The following is a 10,311-nucleotide window of genomic DNA, read 5'->3' on the forward strand; positions in this document are numbered from 1 at the left end:
ATGCTGACTGCAAGGATTGTAATGGGCCACATTCTGACGACTGTACAGCATGCACCACAGGATCATTTGTCCTCTACAATGGCATGTGTTTTGAAGAGTGCCCTGAAGGGAGTTACTATGAAGAGGTCACTGGGGACTGTCAAGGTTGGCAGCTGTTCTTTTCTCCAGAACAATACTGAGATACAAGTGTGTCTGTTTAAAGGTCACCCCCATAGGGCCCACATGCGCTGGCTAATGTTGATACCAGTGTCCTGAAATTGAAAGACAAAGCTAATGCAGATCAATAAAAGGTCTTATCTTAGAACAGTAAAAATTGAGGAAAGCTGAGAAGGAGGTAGCAAAGCTAGACCTGTCTAATGTTACAGGCAACCACTGTAAAATTCTGAGAATTTCTGGAGACCTTATATAGAAAATCATTGTGAAGGAAAAGCAGTGCCAGTGCAAAAGGAAAACTAAGGAACTGCCTGCAGAAGATCGAAAATAATTTCCCTTTCCTTCTGAGATAATGGCTGCTCCTGACAGAATTAAAACTGTAATAGTATTTCTGAGATGCAACAAGAAATGGTGACATTCCTACTGTTTTTCCATTTCAGCATGCAACAGGACATGCCAGACTTGTTCGTCTTCCACTGTCTGCCTTACTTGCAGAAATGGGCAGATGTTAAAACATGGTGGGCACTGTGTGACATCTGGATATTGCTCTCCCACGGAGTACTACATTGAGGAAACTCAGACCTGCAAGTCTTGTCACAAGGAATGCTTCCGCTGCTCAGGACCCACTGAATATCTGTGTCTTAGCTGTGTGAATAACCACTATCTTCTCAGTAAGTGTCTCACTCATGCCTCTAAATTCCATTCTACACTGAAAGAATGGAATATGCAAGTTTCTGTCACATTTATGAAATATCTAGGGCTGCTTCAACCCATCTAAATATTATAATGTTGACCTGACAAATAGATAACTAGTACAGAGAGAATTTCTTGTGTTGGGCTACCTGGAAACTCCTGGTGAGATAGGACTTACCACTCATTGGGGCCAAAGCAGAACTTACAGGTAACAACAAACTCCATGGCTAAACAAAACTCGTATGCTTCATTTACTTGGTGTGTACTGTTCCTGTTGTTTCCTACAAGGACCTTAAAAAGATGAGAGTGCTATCCTTAGCTTCTTTTTCTATGTGTGTGTTTTGGGGTTTTTTTGCTAATATATGCACAAAGGACTCACGTTTTCATGTTTGTTTGTTTAATCCCTGCAAAGATTTGATAAGCAAAGAAATACTTAAGCAGAGCTCTTAAAAAGTTGTTCATGAATCACTAGGTCAATATCTAGTGGATGGCTGAAATGCAAAACTACTTTTCTGACTTTGGAAAAGAAGACTAGTGTCTCAGAAACTGATTGGCAAAAGTTTCTTCTTTGCATACTCTTCTAAAACAAAGAAAAATTTTAGGAAATCAGTGGAAGAAAAAATTATTAAATTATTTTCACACAGGAAAAAAACCAAAAGGAGTGTGAATTAAAACTGAGTAAGCTTCTTGAGTCTAAGTCTGAAGATTCTGCATTCATAAATTTCTGAAGCCCTGCATCAGAGCTGTTGTTTATATCAACACACTCAGCTGCTTTGCACAATTACAACTGGTGATGTTGCTGGAAGATATAAATAAACAGCCTGGAGTTGAGATAGAGATGCAAAAAAAATTCCAACTCAGAAAGGAGTATCTTCCTTTGCCGTGTAATAAGTACAAGCAACTAATGAGTAATTACTGCTCTCTTGGCTTGATGCACCTGCAGGTAGTTACATCAGTCCTAACTTCTAACTCAGCATTCCTATTATAAATACAGAAATTTCATTGAAAAAAAGTGGGATCTACCTGTTACACTTGGTAGCATGACAGACATTTAATCCCATGATTTTAAGTAGGAGCCACAAACAAGGGTAAAGATCAGTAAACAAATGTTATTGAATCTCTAACTTACCATCAGATTCAACATATACACAGAATGCAATGAAATTGATGCTTAGAGTGAAACCTAAGGAAAATGGCAATGCAGACAGAAAGTTTCCTAATTATTAGGATAAAATTTCTTCTTTTTATTATTCTAAAGGAAATCACATCTACTGTTCATTATTATGTACTGTGTATTTTATAGTTCCAAAGATAAAAACTTATCTGGAGACCCTCTTTCTGAGGAGCCTGCTAAAAACCATAAAACACAGCAATGAGGACTAATGAACTGACATGACTTGGAACAATCAAAAATTAATTACTATACCCCAGCATTCTCTTTTCTTGTGCATGTTAAATCAGCATCTTCTGTTAAAGAGTTTGCTCTAGCACAAATATGAGATGTTCTGTAGTAGTAAATACTGAATACAATGTGTTATTCTGTATTGTTGTCTGAACAGATACAACCTGTGTTGAAACATGCCCAGATGGCTATTATGCTGACAGTGATGATGGGCAATGTTCTCCATGCCACGATGTCTGTGCCACTTGCACTGGAAAACACAGCTCACAGTGCCTTTCCTGCAAACCGGGTTGGTACAGACAAGGAAAAGGATGCATAAACCAGTGTCCAGCAGGGTAAGATCTTTTGCTAATTGCTGCATCACAGAGAGAAATTTGAGAAATCAGATTGCTCTGCAGTATTCTACTTCTGTGTGAAATAGAACTGAGTTCTGTTCACAGATGAAAATTTCTTGTGTTGTCCCAGTACAAAGGTATTGGAAAACCTCTCCTCACAGTAGGAAACTCTAAATTGGTGTGCAAATTGGGACTGTTTTGATGTGGTGTGGCCATTCTTACACTCCAAGGATGCTCTCAGGCTATGTTCTTACAGAACAGTGTGAACCTGAATAAGTATACTAAGTTATCTATTAGTCATCTTGAGCACAGGAAGCAATGTTACTTCATTCAAGCGTCATTGAAATTGTCACTAAACCTGAAGTACAGATGAGGTTACTTTTATATCTTTTTTTACATTGAGTGAATATTTTTAATGGATGATAATAAAGGCAGCCATTAAAACACCTTTCAACCGAGCACTCACAATTCTGGACAGAAACTTCAGTAAGTAATCCGTTTAAGTTCAAAATGTAAATTCAGTGTGCTTTTGTGACTATATTTCAGAAATTCAGATTTAGAAAGTGGACTTATGTTTTCTGGTTTGGGTCCTTTTAATTTTGCAGTACAGTACAACCACACTGGCTTTTAATTTATCATCCCATTAAACTACAATTACCATATCTCAGCAAAATCACAGCGCATCAATTCTTTTTTTCTGACAGCACAACTTACATGAATGCTGTTCCTCTGCTGATATCCTTTGGCTAAGCCTGATTTTGCACTGAAAGGAAATATGAAACTTCTGAGCTTTGACAGCAAGTCTTCAAGGAACAGTGAGGAATTCAGAGCTTAGCCAACAATTCCAGGATAACTCTTGCAGACTCAAAACAGAGTTGAGGTTTTTTGAGCCGTGCCTATCTATACACTTTGAGTCTGAATTCACCCTAGATTTTAGAAAGTCCTGCCTTATACAGCCTCAATGACAAAGTCTTGCTCTATAGCAGAATTATAGTGTCCAAGAAGAATTAAAAGAAATTAATTCTATTTTCACTGAGATTGCAAACAATTACAGTGCTCACCTTAATAACATTTTCTTTTCCATTGATGTAATCATAGTAAGAAGCTAAGGATTAAATATGTTTCGGTTTTCCTTTCCCTCATGGGCTTCATGCAAAGCTATGACTATCTGTTCTGTTTCAGGTATTTTGCTCAAAATTCCACTGGATCATGTGAAAGATGCCACAAGAGTTGTAAGGAGTGTATGGGCCCTCAACCCACAGACTGCCTTTCCTGTGACACATATTTCTACCTGTTGCACTCCAAGAATGAATGTGTTAGCTCTTGCCCTCAGTACTACTATGAAAGCCAGGACAACAATGTCTGTGAGAGATGCCACCCTTCCTGTCTAACTTGTGAAGGTAAAAGCATGCAATCTGCATTGTGCAAAAAAGGGTCATCAGAACATCTGCCAAGAATTATCAAAACAACTGCAATCTCTCTCTTATCTTTTTCTTTTTCCCTTTAATTCTCTGCTCCACTATTTGGAAACACTTCACGAAGACACATTCCACATACAGTGCTACAAATCTGTCCATATCCTAAGTAGCTGCAGTAGGTGATTAGGACAACAACTAAAACTACAGCTACAATGATGGACTTCGGGAGAGCAAACCTTAGCCTGTTTAGAGATCTTCTTGCACAAATCCCATGGGAGCAGGCCTTGCAGGGAAGAGGGTTCCAAGACAGCTGGTTGTTATTTAAGGCTCACTTCTTGCAGGCTCAAGAACAATGTATCCCAACAAGAAAGAAACTCAGCCAAGGGTGCATGAAACCTCTGTGGAAGAGCCAAGAATTCCTATCTACTGAAACTTAAGCAAGAAATACACAGGAGGTGGAAGCGGGGTCAGGCCACTTAGAGTGAATACAGAGACATGGCCAGATTAAGTAGAAATGAGACTAGAAAGGCAAGGAATTAACCTGGAATTAAATCTGGCCAGGGATATTAAGGATAACAAAAGTTTTTTCAAGGACATAAATACCAAAAGGAAAACAAAAGATAATGTAGACACACCAGTTAATGGAGAGGGGACCCTGATAACAGAGGATGCAGAGAAGGTAGAGTTATTGAATGCCTTCTTTGCATCAGTCTTCACTGATAAGAACAGCCCACAGGGGTCTCTGATCCAGGAGACCAGGGCAAATGAAGGTGGAGAAGAAGATGTTCCCTTGGTCACAGAACACCTAAACAAACTGGACATCCACAAGTCCATTGGCCACAATGAGTGTTGAGAGAGCTGACAGACATAAAAGCCACTCTCAAAAAGACCATTCACAAAAGTCATGGAGATCAGGATAGGTGCCTGATGGCAGATGTCACTCCAATCTTCAAAATAGGGCAAGAAAGAGGACCGAGGGAACTACTGGTCTGTCAGCCTCATCTCATTCCCTGGAAAGGTAATGTAACACCTCATACTGGAGGCCACCTTTGCCTACATGGATGACAGGATAGGTTCACTAAAGGTAAGCCATATTTGACCAACCTGATTTCATTCTACAATGAAACAACTCCCTGAATGGATGAAGGGAGAGCACCGGATATTTTCTACCTTGTACAGCAAGGCTCCCAACACTGTGTCCCTCAGCACTCTCCTAGGAAAACTTAAGAAGTGTGCATCAGATGAATGGGCAGAAAGGCAGATATAAGAACTGGCTGAGAGGCAGATCGCAGAGAGCTGTGATCAGTGGCATAGAATCTAGTTGGAGGTCTATCACTAGTGAAGTCCCCCAGGGTTCTATACTGGGCCCAGTACTGTTTAACTTGTTCAGCAGTGACTTGGACTAGGGGGCAGAGTATCTCCTCAGCAAGTTTGATGTTGATACAAAACTGGGAGGAATTGCAAATACCTTAGAGGGCTGTGCTGCCATTCAGAGGGACCTTGACAGGTTGTGAAGAGATGGGCAGAGAAGAACCATTCAAAATCCAACAAGGGCAAGTGCAGGGTCCTGCACCTGGGAAGGAATAGCCCGAAGCACCAATATAGGTTGGGTGCTGGGCTGCAGAGAAGTACCTGGGCGTCCTGGTGGACAACAAACTGTCCGTGAGTCAGCATTGTGCCCTTGTGGCCAAGAAGGCCAATGGAATCCTGGGATTAGGAAAATTGTTGCCAGCATGTCAAGGGATGTGACCCTGCCCCTCTACTGAGCCCTCACTAGGCCACATCTGGAGTATTGTGTCCAGTTCTGGGCTCCCCAATACAAGTGGGACATGGAGCTTCTGGAGTGGGTCCAGTGGAGGGCAACAAAGATGATTAAGGGTCTGGAGTATCTAACGTACGAGGAAAGGCTAAGGGAGATGGGCCTGTTCAGACTCAAGAAGAGATGACTGAGAGGGGACCTCATTAATGTATGCAAACATCTGAAGCAGGGATGCCAAGAAGTTGGATCCAGGCTCTTCTCAGTGGTGCAAAGCAATGAAACAAGAGGTCATTCGCAGAAACTTATGCACAGGAAGTTTCACCTGAACACAAGGAAGAACTTCTTCACTGTACAAGTCACTATGCACTGGAACAGGCTGCCAAGAGAGGTCCCTCCATCACTGGAGGTATTCAAGAACCATCTGGACACAATTCTGTGCTATATGCTCTGGAATCACCCTGCTTCAGCAGGGAGGTTGGACCAAATGACCCACTGTGGTCCCTTCCAACCTGCCTCTGTGATTCAGTGATGCAGACCTCCCCTGCTGGGCTTTCCCTGGCCCTGACTGCTCCATGCTACATGAGCTATTTTTTCTATCATAATTAGACACACTAATATGAAACACAGCCAACTGTTTTAAACAGCAAAAACTCTAGGTGTTCTGAAATGCATCTGGGTTGTTGATGTGTGAACAAGGAGCTATGGTGTCTCTTGTTTCTCAAGAGCAGGTCTTTACTGCACTTCACAGTAAAATCACATGGTAAATTCTCTGTGTTACAGAAGGTTGTTACCTTCAGCTGTTTAACTACTGCTAATGTCAGCTACTTGCATTTCCATTTTCTTCCTTCAGACAGTGGAAGGAAATGCCCAGGTGCAGGGAAGTGGGCAGGTGCATCTTAACATGCAAGACAAACCCTTCACCTCACTGTTCCACAGAAATACTGCATGCAGCATCTGTTTTCAAAAAGAGTCTCCAACACAAAAGGTGCATATGATGGTCTGTTTACACTTAGTGAAGAATGTTTTTTCTCATGTGGTGAAATAATTTATTTTTCTATTCAAACATAAATATATCTTAATTGTGGTTTGAAAACAGTTAGTCAGCAGAGCTGATAAGTATGGATTTTGTGAAGGACAGCATTTGGCCAAGGTTCTACACAATTTTACTTCCGTGCTCTGATCTAACTGATTTTCCTGAACTTGTGAGAGCTTCCCTGTACAGTTGTTCCCCAAATCATATTTTCATGAATATCAAAATGCATAAGAAATAAATTTTGACAACACATAAAACCCCAAGACTAGGCTCAAGCTCTTTATGATACCAATGTTCATGTGCTGTACTCCTCAGTGGTGATTCTTGCTGTTGACAAATACCCTTTTCTTCGGTGGAAGTGGTCAGTAGGATTTTTAAAGGAAGTTAGCTGACTATTTTTCTTGTCTAAATATTGTTTCATTTACCTTTCTAGGGAAGGGAGCATTCAGATGCACATCTTGTGTATGGAGCTACAGTTTATTAGGTGGAATGTGCAACTCGGACTGTTTTGTAGGTGAATACAAAGTCCAGGCAACACCAGGACAAGAGGTATCTATTTGTAGGATTTTTCTCCTGTGATTTGTACACTGAAAACAATATAAAGAACAGATTGCCCTCCACTTAGTTTTCAAGGGTACATAGCTTTATGCTTACATTTTGTGTTCTCTTGGCAGAGGAAGTATTTCTGTTTCTGGGATTTCTGAATATAGAGTAATCCTCTATAGTCAACAATGACATCAAAGCCATACAAACAAAATCAGCTACATTAGTGATACAGCAGGTTTTTTCCTTCCAGTATGACTAAGACTTCCCCATGGATTTCTGATGCTTTTTCTGGAAGAAATCACTTTGCAATCTTGATTGACAGCTTTACTGGCATAAACCTCTAGTGGAAGGACAGGCTGAAGTTAACAGATTGCCACATATTTAGTAGAGAAAAACCACAACTAGGTTTGGGTCCGTGCCACAAGCATGAAGCACTCTAGCTTCCAGGTTTCCAACAACTGCCTTCCAAAGATGTTTATTCAAGAACATAGCAGCAAGGCTGCCAGCTGGCCTGAGATGCTGCATACTCTGGCGTCTCTGGGCTGGAATACCCCTTTGGCAGTGCTACTCTGTAACAGTGACCCTGAGGTAACAACCTAAGAGCTGTGGACTACAGAGGTCTGCAGATCTTAACAAAATTTTAAACTCAAAAATTATGATCTGCTATCCCATCTTGCATAGGTTCTTCGATACAAAACAATATGTCTTGCAAGTTTGGTGAAAGGTTATTAGAGTTTCCAGATCCTCACAGTGATATGGGCTCCTCAGTCCCATGGCAGAAAAATAACTCTTTTTTTTTCCCAATAGGCCAGGAATTGTGAATCCTGCAAACGCCGAAACACCTGGGCTCAGAGCATGCTGCCAGGCTAACAACACTGACCTCTGGTAGTCTTTGTAAACAGAAGCTCCCAGGAGCCTATCTGGAATTTGAGAAGAGTATTAGAATCAAAGCTTATTTCTGTATAGCAGAACCTACACAATCTAGCAGAAATCTGGTTTTCTAGAAAATTTCAGCTGGCTTTGTTACTTACTTCTTCTCCTTGCCCAGTTAGAAAGGAAATGCACTCTCTCAGCTGTCTTTTTTTTTGCCCCCAGAATGTTTCATGTTGCTCACTTCATGTTAGTTATTTTAAATGATATTCTTGAGTATGCTTCTTGAAGGTCACTTTACCATCATTACTGCTAAAGAACCACAGATTGGCTATCATGGGACTAGTAAAACAAAACCACAATTTCTGGTCCAAAGAGCTTACAGTGTGAATAAATTTTATCCTTCTGTCTAGTTAGGTAAGATCTATAAGCTCCTATAAGCTCCTATAACACTTTACCCCATCTTCCTACAAGAAGATCACTTAAGAAATAGGATATTTTGGGTCTGTTACTCCCTATTGTATTTGCCATTGACACCGATTGTGCCCAGAGACCAGACATGACCATCCAGCTGGTGAATGACAGGACAGAACTGCCAGGTCAGGTCCAAAAAAATCCAAAATGAAAGGTGCGTTGCTTGTGTTCTGTGTTCAAAGGAGGATGAACCCAAGTGTGACAGATGTGACAGCTCATGCACTGAGTGCAAGGGACCTGGCCCTCTCAACTGCACAGTTTGTCCAGCTGGAATGCAGCTCTACCTGGAGGAAAGCCGCTGCCTGCCCTGCTGCAGTCATTCTAACCCAGAAGGCATCCCAGAATGCTGTGACTGCAGTGAAACACAAGGTAGGATCATGCTGAAGAGCAATAATGGTGCTGAAGGGCTTTATGGATGACTAGGTGGACATTTAAAAATAAAAAGGGGAATAGAATAAAAATGTGCTGCTGAGTTTTAGGCACACAGTATATTTCTATTGCTCCATCACAAGAACCAGGAAGAATTTATATGAACAGCAGCAATTGCAACTGATGTGGGAGATGGCACATTCTTTCACTCACAGCAATAATGTTTAATGGCCAGACATGTCATAAAACAGGTGACTGGGAACTACTGCTTGCTTCAATGAATAGTCATCTGAATCATTGCATTTGTGTGCCTGCTAGTTTTTCTGCTTTCTGGTTATTTCTATTCAAATAAAGAAGCACAGATATTGCAACAATGTGGCTGACATCCTTACAGCATCACAGCTGCAAAAACGTAGTTGTGGTACTTGAATAGAAGTTGAATGTTTTTTAAAATGTAAATAGTCCTAAACACTTTCCTAGGCTTTTAAAGACAAATATCACACACAAATACATTCATACAAGCTCATTTAAACTTTTTTTTTTTTTTTAACGGCTGTTGTAGATGACTGTGTATTACAGATCACTCCAGCACCTGAGAGAAAAAACAAAACTGCTTTCTTTGTTATCACTTGCATTTTGCTTCTCCTTGTCTCTGGAGCCATTGTATTCATCTGGAAAAGATCACAAGCCAAACCCAAGGGTGTCAAGAAAGGCGGGTATGAGAAGCTGACAAATCACTCCAAAACCTCTCCTTCCTATGTGAGCAACTACCACACAAGTCCCATTTACCAGGAGGATCAAGTGATTGAGTACAGAGATAGAGATAATGAAGCTGATGATGATGAAGATGACATCGTATACATGGGTCAGGATGGCACAATTTATCACAAATTTAAATATGGACTTCTGGAGGATGATGAGGAAGATGAACTAGAATATGATGATGAAAGTTATTCATTTAGATAACTTTTTACTAATTGATTGATTTTCTTCTCTGCTATTTTTCCTATGAAATTACAGCAATTTAGGTTAAGTATGTTTAGTTGCTTGATAGCATGCTGAACTCCAGAATTTTAGCTAATAGTCACTGTGCAAGCAGAATGGTTTCTAAAAACATTTTTTTCTGAAAGATTTGCATGAATCCTTTCTAGCCTTTTAAGTAGTACTCCAGATACAGTATGGTTAAGAGATTATGTTTCTGTGCATTTGTGTGTGGAGTAAATCTTTTCCCAATATGTATTTTTGTGCACTATAACAAA

General features: G+C 40.5%; 1 protein-coding gene across 1 annotated transcript in view; it reads left to right on the forward strand.

The window, feature by feature from the left end:
* Positions 1-10,018, forward strand: part of LOC103797084 (proprotein convertase subtilisin/kexin type 5-like) — a 26,372-nt gene extending 16,354 nt beyond the window's left edge. The window contains exons 7-13 of the mRNA XM_009069280.1: positions 8-144; positions 594-824; positions 2,406-2,583; positions 3,766-3,983; positions 7,227-7,342; positions 8,869-9,052; positions 9,615-10,018. Of these exons, the coding sequence (XP_009067528.1) occupies positions 8-144; positions 594-824; positions 2,406-2,583; positions 3,766-3,983; positions 7,227-7,342; positions 8,869-9,052; positions 9,615-10,018 (1,468 nt within the window). The remainder of the gene's footprint in view (positions 1-7; positions 145-593; positions 825-2,405; positions 2,584-3,765; positions 3,984-7,226; positions 7,343-8,868; positions 9,053-9,614) is intronic.
* The last annotated feature ends 293 nt before the right edge of the window (positions 10,019-10,311 follow it).

Source organism: Acanthisitta chloris, unplaced genomic scaffold (genome assembly GCF_000695815.1).
Source record: "Acanthisitta chloris isolate BGI_N310 unplaced genomic scaffold, ASM69581v1 scaffold21822, whole genome shotgun sequence".
Lineage (NCBI taxonomy): Eukaryota > Metazoa > Chordata > Aves > Passeriformes > Acanthisittidae > Acanthisitta > Acanthisitta chloris.